We start from the raw sequence: 16,466 nt of genomic DNA, 5'->3' as shown, positions 1-16,466 counted from the left end.
CCCCTGACAACCCCATGGAAGGACGAAAACTAGCTTTAGTGCCTTACAAACGATGGATGGAATACTATCGTTGGCAAAAGAACAACGCACCACGCATTTACCTCCCAATCCCAATTTGAGCGAGATGTCCCAGTTACAACACGAATTGCAGTTCTTGTTGGATCGCCAAGATTTGTCCGAAACAGAAAAATCGCAAAAGTACGGTCAACTCTTGCAACGACTGCAACTCTTTCACCAGAAAGCTTTAGACGAAACAGCTCTACCCACTCTGAAAGATTTTAAGACCTTGATGAAAAGTCCAGCACCATCACCAGTACCAGTACCACCACTACCAGTGACCAAGACAGAAAAAGGAGAAGAAGAAGAAGAAGAAGAAGGGTTTCAAACTCCACCAGAAAAAGTACACAAGTTAACAACACCACCTACCTCCAGAATTGGATGGATTAAAAAGATGATGGCCACCCCTTCTTCCTCACAAGAGAAAAAGAAAGTGAAGACAGAAGTGAAGACAGAAGTGAAACAAGAACCGATACCCCCTGTTCACACATCCTCCTCCTCCTCCTCGACACCTATTGCCGGTCGCACACGCAAAGCATTGCAATCCAAGAAAGTACCCCAAGAGAAAAAGAGTAGCATCCTTCAAGAGTGGGTGTCTTATTAACACACCAACAAACACAAAAAATGGAAAAAGTGTTAGCCAGCATTTACTACAATCCCTCTCATCCTGCAGGTTACGCAGGAGTTCAAAAATTGTATCGTGCTGCCAAAACTCGACTGAAAAGTCTCCGTTTACCTCAAGTGCAACGATGGTTACAAGAACAAGCTACCTACACTTTACACAAACCCATTAGACGCAAGTTTGCCAGAAGTCGCACCCGAGTGGAAGGCATCGATCATCAATGGCAAGCCGATTTAGCCGATGTCTCTCATTTGGCCAGCTACAATCGTGGCTACAAATATCTGTTTTGTGTCATCGACGTCTTTTCCAAATTTGCCTGGGTCGTACCCTTGACTTCCAAATCGAGCAGCGAGTTAGTGCGAGCCCTGCAGCGGGTGTTGAAACAAAGCGGTCGTCACCCTCTTCGATGGCAAACGGACAAAGGCACCGAATTTCTGAACCAAGCTTTCCAAAAAGAATTAAAGAAACGTGACATTCATTTTTTTACCACCGAGAATCCCGAAACCAAAGCCAGCATCGTGGAACGTTTTCAACGCACTTTGAAAGAACGCATGTGGAAATATTTTATGCATCACCACACTCTGAAGTACATCGACATCTTACCGCACCTGGTGCAAGCGTACAACCAATCTTACCATCGAAGCATCGGACGTGCCCCGCAAGACGTGACTCAAGACAACGAAGTGCTGGTGTTTGAGCGTCTGTTTGGTACGTTTCCGACGACGAGGGCTGTCCCCAAGAAAAGTGGAGAGTTGGCCGTAGGAGATTGGGTGCGCATTGGCAAAACCAAACGCACTTTCGACAAAGGTTACTTACCTAACTGGACCACCGAATTGTTTCGTGTCACTGGACGAGTGCATGGTCGTCATCCTGCCGTCTATAAATTGGAAGACATGAACGGAGAAGTGCTCAAAGGAACGTTTTATTTGCCCGAGTTACAACGTGTCACCAAAAAAGAAGACGACGTGTACGACATCGAAAGCATTCTCGAATGCAGAACCCGTAAAGTGGGCAAACGACGTGTCAAAGAAGTGAAAGTACGTTGGAAAGGATATCCACCCAGTTTTGATTCTTAGATCGACGCTTCGCAAGTCATCGACTATAAAAAGAAGTGACCATCATGCCCTTTCACACAGACGCAGCTACGTCGACCACTCCTTCACCTAGTTCTTCTGTGCAAGATTTACAAAAACAACCCTTGTGGGTGTGGTGCGGAGAACGTATGCCTAAAACGCAAATCGTCTTTTTCTGCCAAATCTTCGTGGTGTATTGTGTCATCGGGGCAGCCATTGCCAATTTGAGTTTGCAACAAGGAGACAAACAATTGTGGACCATTTTATTGAGCAGTTGCATCGGTTACCTGCTTCCCAATCCCTCCCTGAAATTCTCCTCCAACGGGAACCACGGGAACCTTGTCCAGTGCCAGTGCCAGTCACCACTCCAATAACAACCACAACCAGAACCCCATTTTAGGCGGAGACACGCCTCTGACGTCCAGTAACCCCTCGGACAGCCACAGAACTCTGGAATTATGAGTTACCAAAACCAATTTTACTTAACCTTACCCAGTGACAGTTCCATGGAGGTGTTTCCCCACAACACGTTGTGCTGTTACGCGGCCAAATTACCTCAGGCCATCCCCTTAGATCACGAAGCCCATTGGGAAGTGGCTTTAGTGGAAATCATTCACCCAACCCAAGTCCTCAATGTCCTTGCCAATCAAATTAAATTTGATGTGGAAGTTTATGACGAGCAAGTGCAAGAGTACTTGGATAAGAATGTCAAATATGACAAGAAATCCCGTACACAAAATCAAAAGTCGACTATCTATCACTTGTTCGTTCCCCCAGGCTATTATTTTAGTGGTCAACATTTGGTTAGCACCATAGCCACCAAGTTTAATGTCGTGTTTCTGAGAGCTTTGGAGCATGTCAAAAAAAGTGTCACCCTGGAATACCACAAAACAGCTCGTCGCTTCCTGATGAAATTTCCTGAGGGGGGTAAAATCATGTCTTTCTTATTTTGTCCTGAATTGTTTGACATGTTGGGCGGAGACATGGACATGAGAATGGCCATGCTCAAGAAAAGCGAATTACCAATCGTTTACGACAACGAGTCTTTTAGCAAGTTATTTCGTACCCCGGTAGAACTGAATCAAGGACTGAATTTGATGTTCGTGTATTCCGATGTGGTGGAGTACAACGTGGTGGGACACACCTCCGTGCCGTTACTGCGTGTCATTCCTTTCAAAGTGGATTCTGCCACCAACGCTGACGAGGAAGGTGGAAACACTTATCACGTCCATTTGTACATCCTCACTATTTGCCTGTCAGCAAGTCGTATTTGGACACGGTCAACATTACTATAAAAGGAGATTTGGGACAAAATATTCCATTCACCAAAGGAAAAGTCACGGTGAAACTCCATTTTAGAAAACGGTTCTCTCACGATTCGTAAGTTATGTATCCAGTGTACCGAGGGGTTGCTCGACAGCGATGACACGGTTTAGGAGATATGTTAAAATCGGCCTTTCGTTCGGTGAACCCAGTGTTGAAACCGATGGTGACACGCGGATTGCACGCCTTGAAAGATGCGGCACTGACGCAAGGCAAAGAATTTGTCCAAAATGTCATCATCGACAAACAAAACCCTAAATAAGCCTTCATGAGGGCAGGCAAAAATGTCTTGCTGCAAACGGGCAAAGACCTTTTAGGCCGACGAGACACACCTATAAATGCCCTGCACGCTACCGAGTCAGGCATTCAGTAAGGACAAGGCAGAAAGAGACGACGAAGAAAATACCCTTTCACCAGACTTCACACGTCTAAAGCGAGAAAGGCAAAGAAAAGAAGAACCGTCCGAGACTTAGACGTTTTCGATTATTGAGAAAGAACAAAAAAAACAGAAACAAAATGATGCACCGAGAGTCTTGCGCTTGTTCCAAGTCGGAACTGGATCTGTTTGCCATGCCCCCCACGATGATGACCATGCAAGAATCCCAATGGGTGGAATTTCACCCCGTCTCCTCTTTGACGGATTCCGCTCCCATCGAGTTTGAAATCAAAGGACAGCCCGAAGATTACATCGATCTGAATAGCAGTTACTTGTACTTGAAAGTCAAAGTTCTAGATAAGGAGAATGGTGCAGTAGAAGACACTGAGAATATAGCTCCCGTCAACAATTTCATGCATTCCTTGTTCAGCTCAGTGGACTTGTACTTGAATAACAAACTGGTCAGCAGCAGCATGGATACTTACCCTTATCGTGCCTACCTGGAAAATCTCTTGACGTACGGAATAGATGCCAAGAACACTCATCTCAATGCTTGTGTGCTATGGGAACCTGACGAAGCGACCAAGTTTGACATTATAGATAAAGACAATGACGGCTTTGAGGAAAGACGAAACAAAATCACAGGTGGAAAGAGTTTAGAACTGATGGATCGCTTGCATTTGGACATGTGGTTGCAAGAGAAATATTTGCTGAACGGGGTCAATGTCCGCTTGAGACTGAATCGCAGCAGTGCCGCTTTCCATTTGATGGCTGATACTGCTAAAAGCAAAATCGAGGAGGCCAAACTCTACGTACGACGCGTGGAAGTGTTACCCAAAGTGGGAAACGACATCAGTCAGACGTTGAGCAGAACGACCGCCAAGTATCCGATACGTCGCGTGGAAGTGAAAACCTTCACCATTCCCAAGGGACAGCGATCCATGATCGAAGATCATCTGTTTCAAGGACAGTTACCCAAACGTTTTATCCTTGGTATGGTCGAGAATTCAGCCTTCAACGGAGCCTTCGCTGAAAATCCTTTCAACTTTCGACACTTTGACGTGTCCAAGATCGAAGTCAGTCGCGATGGCAAGACCTTGTGTACCCGACCTTTCGAACCTGACTTTACCAAGATGAATTACTTGAGATCGTACTTGTCCCTGTACGAAGCCACTGGACAATTAGGGACCAACACCAGTCACGGCATTACGTACGAAGATTACGCAGGAGGTTATGCTTTGTGGGCTTTCGATTTCACTCCAGACCAAGGCAGCGACGAGGGACATTTCCACCCTATAAAATCCGGCCAGATTCGTGTGGAACTTCAATTTACTAATGCTCTACCAGACACGGTGAACGTCATCCTGTATGCAGAATTCGATAATACCATAGAAATCAACAGTTTGAGAGAAGTCATTCTAGACTAATAGAAGCTATGGAAGACTGTTATGCCTCTTTACCTAGTGGAGAAACTTTGGAGATGGAATGTGAGGAGACCATGGAAAAAGAAGAAGTTATCATGATGAAGTCAAGATGGCCAGAACAAGAAGCCCATTTAGTCTCCTGTTTTGCCAAACACTTGGTCGAAAAAATGACGGAATTGATCAAGAAAGATTGCTATGGATGTCAAAATGATCATCCCAGTCAAATTCAACACGATAAATGCCTGATGCTGAGTCAAGAAGAAAAATTGGACGAGTATCTGGACGATGCTTGGAGTCTCATCTCGGACGAAGACGTGTTGCACCAGTGGTATAAAGACTTGCGTGAACATTCTTGTCCACCATTAACCACTCAAGAGATCGTTCGTATCGAAGCTCTCCTGAGTCAAAGTGAGGAGACGAAACGAAGAAACGGTTATTTGTCAGACATTTTCAAGCAAAATGTCAGGATCGAATTGATGACTTATTATTACCTGTGAAGAAGAAGAAAAAAACCACACAAAACATTGATACCTGGGAACTTTATTAACTTTTGAACCACAGTTCGTATACGGCTTCTTGGAATCCTGTCGTCTGTGCTAAAGATGAACTCCCTCATCGCAAACCTCAAGACCATCTAGCTTACGTGATCAACACGGACGACAGTCATCTCCCAGGAACCCACTGGGTAGCCGTCTACTTTCCTCAAGAAGGATGTGTGGAATATTTCGATTCGTAGGGATTGCCCCCTTTGGAAGACGATATCATTGTCTTAATGAGAAGAAATGCTCAGACCACCCGATTCAATAATGTGAAATTACAAGGCACAGATTCCTTGGTGTGTGGACAATATTGTGTGTATTTTCTGCATCATCGCAGCCTGGGCTATTCCTTAGAACATTTAGTGACTCATTTTGATCCTCGTTCTTCTTCTAGAAATGATGTGAAAGTAGATCAATGGTTTTGTGACCATTACGCTTATATTTTGTCTCAAGCTAGGAAACGTAGTGTCCATCAATGGTCTAATGACTTCCAACAGTGGAAATCACAATTTCATTCACAACGTTGTCAGCCCTGTTTAAAGTAGAGTGTGAATTGAAAAAAATGTTAGTGATTAGAAAAAAATGTTTGATGTTATAATGTTTTATTATTGTTAAAAAAATGTTAGTTGTTGGTTAGTGTTAAGTGATTTTTGAATAAAAAATGTTGTGTTTTGAAAAAATGCCTTTGTCGTTTGCTTGGCTATAAGAATGTTTGATTCATGCTCTTTGACTACTTACTATCCCTCTCATGTCACTCATTGAACGTATCGGCTCGAAAACCGTGGAGGGATGTTTTCCTTCACGTCCGCGCTTTGACTTTAAGAACCGGGGGGCAGTTTCCAGTCTAACCATCCATTGTCGACTCATCCTCCTACGAAGATGTGCTCCAAACTAGCTAAGCTAAACGAAGCCTACGTGAATTTGCATAGGGTCAGACACAGTCTGATACCGAAGCCAGAAGAGATAGAGAATGTGAGAATGTTAAAAGTCACTGAAGATCTGATAGAAGAGCTCTTCAGAGAAGAAGTAAACAGGGAGAAAGAAGAATGGACAGAGAAGTACAGACTTCAGAGACAGCAGCAACAGCAACAACAACAACAACAACAACAGCATCAGCAGCAGCAACATTAGCAACCTGAACCTGACAGAGGCTTTGTCGATTGTCGTATCGACACCAAAGAGTTCTTCTTCTCTTTCCGAAGAAGCAGACCTATCGCCAGAAAGTCTATCCTCAGAGGACATCGCATTCTTAGAAACTAAAAGATTGCCATAGCAAACAAAAAAAAAAAAAAACAGCCCTTTTCAGGGCTACCCCAATACTCTAGAAAAGAAATAACCATCGATTTGCCAATGTGTGTAGGTAGAGTAGTGTGAATATAAACACTGACTCTTTTGTGATGTGAGTGTAGGTGTTAGTAAGTGCTCACGTACGTTGGTGTGGATAGTAGATTAAGATCATGTTTTTTGGTGTTTGAGGTGTGGGGAGAGTAGATTTGGGGTTTGATTGGATTGCTTTGCGTATGTGAATAGTATATTGAATTGATTAATGAAATTTTTTTTTTAAGAATGGGAATGGGTAGTATAAAAAAGTGAGTGTTTCTTTTAGGTCCGCGCGTTGTGTTGGTCATGATCTAGGTAAGATCAATTTTATGTTTTTAAGGGGATGTTTTCCTTCATGTCCGCGCTTTTAGTATAAATTAAAAGTCACTCGTCAGTCCAGCTAACCTTGTTGATTGATCAACACCAGAATGAACACCAGACTAGCGAAACTGTTGGAACTTCATGTGCATCTGGAATATGCCAGGCGCCTGTTGAACGAACTGGCCGCGGAAGCCATTGTGGAAGAGGGAAGGATGAGAGAGGAGGAGGAGAGAAGAAACAAAGAAGTGGAGGAGAGAAGATACAAAGAAGAGGCGGAGAGAAGATACAAAGAAGAGGAAGAGGAGAGAAGAAACAAAGAAGAGGAGGAAAAGGAGAGAAGAAATTTCAGAATCCCAGAGACAGAAAATTGGGATTCTGAAGCTATTTATCCTGCCTCTGCTCTCTCCCCAAAAAAAGTAAAAAGCAACTGGAGGACAAGATGTGTATGTGGCGCCAGGCCTGGAAGGTGCCATCATTAACCAGGTGTCCATGAAGTTCACAAAAAACCCAGCCCTTTTCAGGGCTACCCAATACTCTAGAAAAGAAATAACCATCAATTTGCCAATGTGTGTAGGTAGAGTAGTGTGAATATAAACACTGACTCTTTTTTCATAGTGTATGTTCGTTCGTTAGTTGGATTATAGTGGTTTTCGTTCTTTTGAACATGTACCACTTTTTTATTCACGCACTGCGTGATTTTTAATTACTCCTGGGGGAAAGAAAAGGAGCCTCATCCCCCAGGCTTTTATGTACTCAAAGAGTACTTTTTAATTTAGCCACTCAGGTGTAGGACTAACTAGTCCTTAACAACCTGACTGAAAGGCTAATAGACATGAGTGGGAATAGTCACACCACACACTCGTGTTTCTTAGTTGGATTGAAATGCCCCAGGTGTCAAACCAAGCAGTATGTGACTCCCGCCACGATTGGTCGGCAGCGATGACGTCACATTAGGACACCCGGTCTTGTGGCATTGACGAAGTGGCCCGCTTTTTTGATATCATCAATTGCCTTTCCCAGTCCGATATTCCGGTAGACAGAGCCTTCCTTTTTTCCACTCTGTTTAGGTGGTGCAGGTTCATCAGCTTCATCGCCGCTGGATGATGATACTTCCAGGGCCGCTGCCAGCGTGGAAGTTTCAAATTCTTCAGTGTCGTCTGTCAACATTGCCTGGATTTGGCTGAGTATGTTAGTAGAAATAGCTGTGGAAGCTTGATTTAAAAGTTCAGCCAGATGTTGTTTAAGAGACAAGGAGACGGTTATGAGTATTTTTTTTTTTTTTTTTTTTTTTATTATTCATGAATTCCTTATTTATTTCGATTCCCTATCTTATTGGTTTGGAATGAAAACTTGTTTTATGGTTGTTTGTATATTATTATGGAGTCCTGTTTTAATTAATTCCTATTTTCCTATTTTAATTTTTTGTGGCCTTAATTGGTTTTTATTATTCGGGCTATGAACGGCTGTGTCAGTTTGTGAACCTACGAGACCTAGCAGGCCGTCATAATTCCCAAACAGTGATTTTGTAATATTCGTCCTTAACTGGTTTTTATTATTCGGGCTATGAACGGCTGTGTCAGTCTGTGAACCCACGAGACCGAGCCGGCCGTCATAATTCCCAAACAGTGATTTGTTATATTTTTAACTGGTCTTTGATTTACTTTCTTAGATTTTTTTGAGTAGATTGGATTCGTGTATAAAACTTATGATATTTTTGAATGTTAGATTAATATTGGGGTTTGTGTTCATCAAGAATTCTGGGTATGTTGTAGGGGATCCAATTTTATGCTGTTTAACTTTAAACTTAGCCCTTTCTTTTTCAAGTGTATGGCATTTGTTAAAAATATGCTCTATGTCTTCTGGGACCCTGCAGTGGTAGCAGTTAGGGTTATGTGGTTGTGGTCCTATGTACTGTCCGAAGCTGTTAGCCAGCTTGGTTTTGCCCGTGAGTATTCTATTTATAAATTTTTGTTCACTGCCTTTTGTTTTGGGTGGTTTCCTATTTCTACATACTTCTTTAATGATGGTTTTTAGTTTCCTGCCTTGAGTGCTTGTGTTCCATAATTCCTGCCATTTATTATCAATGAGGGTTTTAGATATGCTATTGAGTTCGCATATGCTATAATCTAGGTTGATGTGAGTGGTTTCGTTTAGTTTTTGTTTAGCTGTTATATCTGCCATATCGTTACCTGGTATGTTAATATGGGATGGTATCCACATAAATTCTACTTGTAAGTTATTATTGTTCAGTATTTTTAACAATAAATTGGTTTGCCTAAGATAGTTTTCTCTTGATTTGGTGTTGTTATTAAGTATTGAGTTTATGACGCTTAGCGAGTCACTTATTATTACCGCTTGGGGTATTTTGTTCTCTTTGATCCATTTGAGTGCTTCAAGTATGGCCCAGAATTCAGCTGTGTATATAGAGCAGAGGTTAGGTAGTCTTCGTCCTACTTTAATGTTAAGTTCGGGGATTACGTAAGCTGCTGCTGTTCTGGGTGGTTCTGTAATTTTGGACCCATCACTGTAAATCTTAATGTAGTTGCAATATTTTGAGTTGATTTCTTCTGTACAGATTGTGTTTAGTTTGAGTTCCTGTTCGTTTTTATTGCCATATTTCGTAATGAGGGTGTTAACTGTGGGGTTGATATTTATCCATGGTTCTTTGTCATAGTGATTTGCAATTTCTGCTTGGAGTTTGTCTATAGGAAGTTGTTCAACTAACTGATGGACTAATTTCCCTGCTGGTATGTTTTGTGATAATTTAGTTCTAAAAGGTATGTTGCATTTATTTATAGCTAGCCGGGTGGGGTGTGTGTCGGGGTGTGTTGTTAGCCTGGCTGCATATCTGAGGGTGAGTTCTTGTCTTCTAAGGTGGAGCGGCAGTTCTCCAGTTAAGATTTGAAGTTCCACTAGTGATGTGGATGGTAGTGCACCAGTGCAAATAATTAGGGCCTTTCTTTGTATGCTATCTAGTTTTTTGAGGTTATTTTGGGGTGCCGAGTTGTAAATTTGGCATCCGTAATCTAGTTTAGATCTAATTAACGATTTATATAATGCTAGTAAGGTTTCTTGATTGGATCCCCAGGTGGTTCCTTTAAGGGTTGTAAGGAGGTTAAGGTCTTTATTGCACCTTTTGACTAGTTCGTTTATGTGGTGTCCCCAGTTTAGCTTGGAGTCATAATGCATTTATAGTGTATGCGTTTGTGTGTTAGTGTTTGTGTTCGTAAAAGCTCACGTAAGTTTGTGTGAATAGTAGATTATGGGTTAGTTTATTGTTTCTTAGCGTATGTGGAGAGTATAGTTTGGGTTTTATTATATGAAATGAGGAAGTAGGAGGGATGTTTTCCTTCACGTCCGCGCTTTAACTATAAGAACCTACAAAGTTAGTCGTTCGCACCATTCTACAGAATGATCTAGACAAGATGACGCAAGTGACTGATTTATTTAATCAATTGAGGCATATCTATTTCTGGATGATAGATGCAGAATATGCTATAGAAAGGATACAAAAGGAATGGAAGTATGAAGATAAAGAACACTTGGTAACCAGTCAAGTCGAACGTCTAAAGGCCGCCAGACATATAATAGAAGGAATGATAGAAGATGAAGTCAACAAATCAAGAGGATTTATTGACCCACCTTATGTCAGAGTGGGGAGTTTGAAGGAAGCACTGGATTATGTCATCCAAGTCCGGTGCTTCCTAGAACCTTTAGTGTATTGGACGGAGTTGTCATATGTGAAGAGGGGGCTGGACAGGTTGAAGAAAGGAGAAGAAATAATGAAACAAGTGATGACTGAAGAGGTGAAAAAGATAAAAGAAAAATGGAGTCAAGAAAGACAGGATAAGGAAACAATAAAGAAGAAAGAGGCATTTGACAAAGTCAATCAAAATTGGATCAAGATACAAGAGAAGTTCATGGCTATGGGTCACCCAGACTGGTTACTAGAAAAAGAAAAGAGGAAGAACAAAGGAATTTGGAGAAAGATTAGGGGCTGGATGAGGAAATGGAGGAAATAGAAGAAGAAGCAGAAGAAACCCAAAGGCCCTTTTCAGGGCCACCCACATTTCTCGAAAAGAGAATGACTTTCCATTGCCTACCCCCTTTTTTTTTTTAAAAATTAAAAAAAAAAAAATCCCATGTTCAATTTCCCTTGACGCTATACAGTCCCACCCTGTTTAAATTCCTTTGACGCTATACAGTCCCTATTCCCATGTTCAATTCCCCTTGACGCTCAACAGTCCCACGATTTTTCTCCATGTTAATTTCCCTTGACGCTATATGTTCCCACGATTTTTCTCCATGTTAAATTTCCCTTGACGCTATATGTTCCCAGGGGGTGTTTTTAATGCTAAGTCCCATTGACGCTATAGTATCCCTATTCACTACTGTTATATTTATTGTCAACTGACTGCAAGTAACATTTGTAGTATATCCCAAAATTTAAGATATGCCATGTTTATGGCAGCACACGCTACAAGTAATGATGCTAAATTTCCACTAACCTACAGGCAGGATTTTTTTTTTTTTTTAAAAATCACCAAAATTAGTTTACAATAGGCATGGTCATACAGTGCAATAACACCGCGTCATTCTTGGAAAAGTAGTGCCTTTGAAACAAAGGTACTACTTTTCCAAGAATGACGCGCTTTCTTTATAAAAAAAAAAAAAGGTAGATCTAATGTTTGAAACATCTTCCATGACACATTGCAGTGGCAAAATAGGATAATAGCTTCAGTCAACTCAAGATTTTTTTTATTTTTTTTATCAGCGAACGATTTATTTATAAAAGAAAAAAATCGTTCAACAATATTTTAGAGGTGTAAGTTTTGGAGAGAGAGAGAGAGAGACTATGCCCTGTCCAAATGGTTAGTAAGGATTTTTATGATGAATTACTGATTTGAAGAAAGAGAATTTGTGAAATGGAGTGTTTTCATGGTGTGTATCTTTGATAATGATAGAATTTAGGATAAATTAATATGATGCGATAACAGGACCGTCTTCATTACCGCCTGAAGTAGTCTTTTAAGGCTGCGAGTTTAGTTTTAGAACTGTGGGATCAATAATTCGTATACGTTGTTAACGCCTGAGAGCCTTGAAGGCTTTAACAATGTAGGGATCGAGTGGCGAGACACAACCGAAATCCGGGCACTGCTGCATAATTATGACGCTGAGGTGAGATCAAATGTCATTCTTTCAGGTGATCCTCGTGCCGAGTGGGAGGAATTTATTTAAAATTTGAAGAATTGTAAAGTGTCGTATACAAGTTTATACCTTAGCGATTAGGTTTTCAGAGATCATACTCTTTCTCCGAATTATATTGGACACTCTTTTCTTACAATGGAAATTCCGAAAATATGTGTACATTACAATTTTGAAAACGGCTGCCGTAATCAGCAAGATGGAAAACGTTGCCCATTTTTACATATATGTAAGCATTACATCATGGACCACTGCAAATTTGGACAGAACTGTAAGAGAAATCACGACATTGATCATGAGGTGAAACATATTTTGAGTCGGTGCGGTATAAATGTCAGAAGACCTCCCAGAGAAATCATCGCAGAATTACGAGAGGCCTTGTCACAAAATGAAAACGAAAGTAGTAGTGAAACCAGGTAAGTGTTTGACGAAAGGTAGAGAACAACGGTCTCAAGTTCAGTTTTCCCGGGACCCTAGAAAAACAGCCGCAAGTTTTGATTCAGAAAGGTACGGGCGGGGGGGGGGGGGGACCGTGGCATGGCACATGCGATTCAATCATAAAATTTAACGTGATGGTTGTTCTCCTGCTTGCTTCTTGGAACAAGGTCAAAAACTGAAACTAAATGTTGGCAACAAAACCACACAGCGGCAAGTTTTACAGTTATACCCAATCACAAATCGACTGTAATTAGATCTGTCTCTATAGACACGTACTTTATAGTAAGCTTGCACAAATAAGATGATATATATTCTCTAACATTATCAGGAGGTAGTTTTTTTAAAGCTGTTGGTTTAATTCAGGAAACTCAGATGTACCAATATCTGTAGGTAAATGAGAGGTATTGGTATATGAATGTTTGGATACAACAACACAAGTATAGAGGGAGGGATTACCCCCTTTAACAATAGACAGTTCCCGAATTACGTCATCAGCAGCCATATTTGTGGTATGCTGGCAAAGTTACTATTGAGCATATATGGTATTTGAAAGTTGAAATAAATTCATTGAATCTCAAGATACTGTTACAAAAGGAGAACGCGAATCAGGCTTTGTGTTAGTATTTGTATTTGTAATTTATAAGCTGATTTTGCTTCGGTGTACTTCGTTAAAACTGGTCAATTTTGGTGGTCGCATATAAGAGAAACTGCCCGGTTGCCCACCGTCCAGGCAAAATGGGCAGAATATCGCCCGTTAGTGACCTTATCGGTAAGCATCTATTGATGGATAAATAAAAATGATTCATAAGGATTTCAAATTGGTCAATATATTCCCTGAAAGGACGATTGTATTTAAAATTATTATTTGTTGTCAGGGATGTATTTTTAATAGCATGCTCTTATTTATTTTTAAAACTTTATAGCAAGTGTTATCCATGGTCTGTAAACCAGCAAAATATAAAATTCCTTGATTTTTATTTCATTCACTCAGCCTCTCTATAAGAAATTAATAGGTACGGGTATATCATACTTTTTCAGTGATAAACATATGCTTGATGCCCCAAACAACATCCCAGAATGAGTTATAAAAAAAACCCATAAAGCATGTGAATTTTGTAGGAAATCTTTTATTATTTATTATAACTTTTTATTTGTGTTTTTTTCCCTGTTGGAACCCTAAAACTATATGAGGATAATTATATGGATACAAAATTATTCATGTAAACAATACATGTAGATAAATATGTAGATGAAAAAGGGAATCTAGCTATAGTTGGAAGTGCAAAGACAGACATGCATATAGACAGAAATGGAGTAGTAGATAAGGGTTTCAAAGAGCTAGGTTTTTAAAGAGAGAGAGGCCGAAATGATTAGTCTATATACATATATTGTTAACAAGCACTTCACTTTAAATGAATTTCTTTTTAAACAATATATATATATATATATATATATATATATATATATATATATATATATATATCAGGGATCGTCCTGGGCTTCGCCAATGTCGCAAATGCGATTTTTTTTCCTTATTGGCGACAAAAATATCCCATCTGGCGATTTTTTTGGCGACATACTTTTTGGTTATTTAATTTGTACATACAATCATGGATTTGGACTGAATAAATTTAAAGCCAGAACGAAAGGAACCCATAAACTTGACTAAGCAATGCATTGGAATCAATCAGTTACACAAACGGTCCTTTGTTCTTATTGACAACCCTATCTTTACAGTGCATTGTTACATCATAATCTGCTTATGCTGACATCTGGGCTGAGTACTGTATGCTGCGATACAGTCAGTCATGCTACCGCACTATACCTACAACTGACCGACTTCTGAAGACGCGAATAGAACAGATACAATTAATTGTATGGCTAATCCTTCTGTTTTTTTTTATTTTTTATACATATACCAATACAATAGTTTTGCTGAACCTTCATAGAAAACTGATAACCTTTGAAGTACCGACTACTGTGTATAAATACAAAGCAAATGGAAAAAATCTCAATCACAATTAACATCTGTCGCCAGTGCAGCATTTTACTCATTGATCTTTTTCTTTTGCCATCAGTCCCGTGTTACGGCTGCAGAGACTTAAACTCCGCAACAAGAAATAGCAAAAAAAAAACAAAAAAAACAAAACAAAACAAAACAGTTTTGCATAATTAATAATAATTATTTATTTCTCAAAATACAGGAGTGAAAGAATCCCTTAATTGGGTGTGAATTTACGCTTATATATACGGTCCAATATTGCCAGGTGTTGACTGTGTAAGTTTCATTCGTGGGAATGGAGATCCTATTTTTCTTGTCGAGAAAATTTATACAGCATTCAGTGGTCATTCTTGGGATTTAGGAAGCAATTCGCTACAAGCTTTGTGAAGCTAGCCATTGGGGGGGGGGGTGGGGGGGGCGGGGGGGGGGGGCTGCTGAGAGACTACTGGTGTCACCTGTCTGCACTGTGGACTGTGAACGTGGATTCAGTAAGATGAACCTCATAAAAACTGACATCAGAAATAAGCTCTGCATCTCATCTCTCGAGAATTTAATGAGAATCAGCATGTACAGATGTGAAAAATTAGACTCTGAAACTGCATTCAACAAGTGGGCAGCCCTAAAATCGCGACGGATCTTCATGTAACACTTTGTAACATTTTGTTAATGCTTGTTGTAATTAAAGTATTAACTAATCCATCTTTTGTAATTTTCATTGCCTGTTACATTAATAGACTAAATTAACACTTGGAAAAATGTACACTACTTTTTTTGGCGACACTTTTTGAAAATTGGCGACAAAATATTGAGGTTGGCGATTATTTTGGCGACAGCTTTTTGAAAGCCAGGACCATCCCTGTATATATATATATATATATATATATATATATATATATATATATATATATATATATATATATATAATGATGATTAGTATGTATAATGTACTGAGTGCATTAAGTTATGGGCTAAACTAGCTTAATTAGATGCACAAATCAATTTCAGGAAATTTAAGCATTCTTTTTTCTTTATAACCAGGGGTAACCATTGCTAAAGAAAATTCAGTAAATAATAAATAATAACAATCCTGAAGCTGATTTGTGCATCTGACTGAGCCAGTTTGGACTATTAAGTTAAAGTGCTTAGTAATATATATATATATATATATATATATATATATATATATATATATATATATATATATATATATATATGTGTGTGTGATGTTTGAAAAAATTACCTACCTACCCTAATTTTAAAACAAGTGCAATTGGAAACACAAAGTTTAATATATTTGTTTGCCTGACAATACACAATATATCACAAAATCATTGTTTAAGGATACATTCACTTTTATAAATCAGTTTCAGATCTTTAAGTGGCCCAAGCTTTCAAGTCAAATACACATGAAATCCTTAATGCACCCTTTCTAAATGTAATGTGAACCCATGACACGAGTCCCCATTTTCCATCAAGATGCACCCCATTTTTATATTTGGTCAGCCATAGCCAATCTGCGGAAATGTTAAAGCCTAGATTTAAACCAGCAGGCATGAAGCCAATGTGACTGATTAACAGTTAAACTTATCACTCATGTTTGGGGCCCCGAGTGGCCGAGTGGTCTAAAGCGCTCTTCGTTACGGATCACTGCCATCTCGCCTCTGTCTGCGGCGGTTCGAGTCTAAGATTCAGCCAATGTGGGCATGTGAGAAAGCTTGCCAGTAGCTTCTCATGGGTCGGTGGTTCTTTCCGGGGTTTTCCAGGTT

The 16,466-nt window shown here is 39.9% G+C and overlaps 1 protein-coding gene across 2 annotated transcripts in view; it reads left to right on the top strand.

Annotated features, from left to right (window-relative positions):
• The first annotated feature begins 12,015 nt into the window (after nucleotides 1-12,015).
• The window catches only part of LOC149782057 (protein mono-ADP-ribosyltransferase PARP12-like), a 28,142-nt gene continuing 23,691 nt past the window's right edge, over nucleotides 12,016-16,466 (top strand). The window contains exon 1 of one of the 2 annotated variants that reach the window (XM_089933483.1): nucleotides 12,016-12,767. In XM_089933483.1, the coding sequence (XP_089789609.1) occupies nucleotides 12,592-12,767 (176 nt within the window). In that variant the 5' untranslated portion in view covers nucleotides 12,016-12,591. The remainder of the gene's footprint in view (nucleotides 12,768-16,466) is intronic. The other variant, XM_089933482.1, reaches the window with a different exon arrangement.

This window comes from Sinohyriopsis cumingii, chromosome 15 (assembly GCF_028554795.1).
Source record: "Sinohyriopsis cumingii isolate HCF-2022 chromosome 15, ASM2855479v2, whole genome shotgun sequence".
NCBI classification, from domain to species: domain Eukaryota; kingdom Metazoa; phylum Mollusca; class Bivalvia; order Unionida; family Unionidae; genus Sinohyriopsis; species Sinohyriopsis cumingii.
This window is presented reverse-complemented; position numbering and strand designations above follow the sequence as displayed.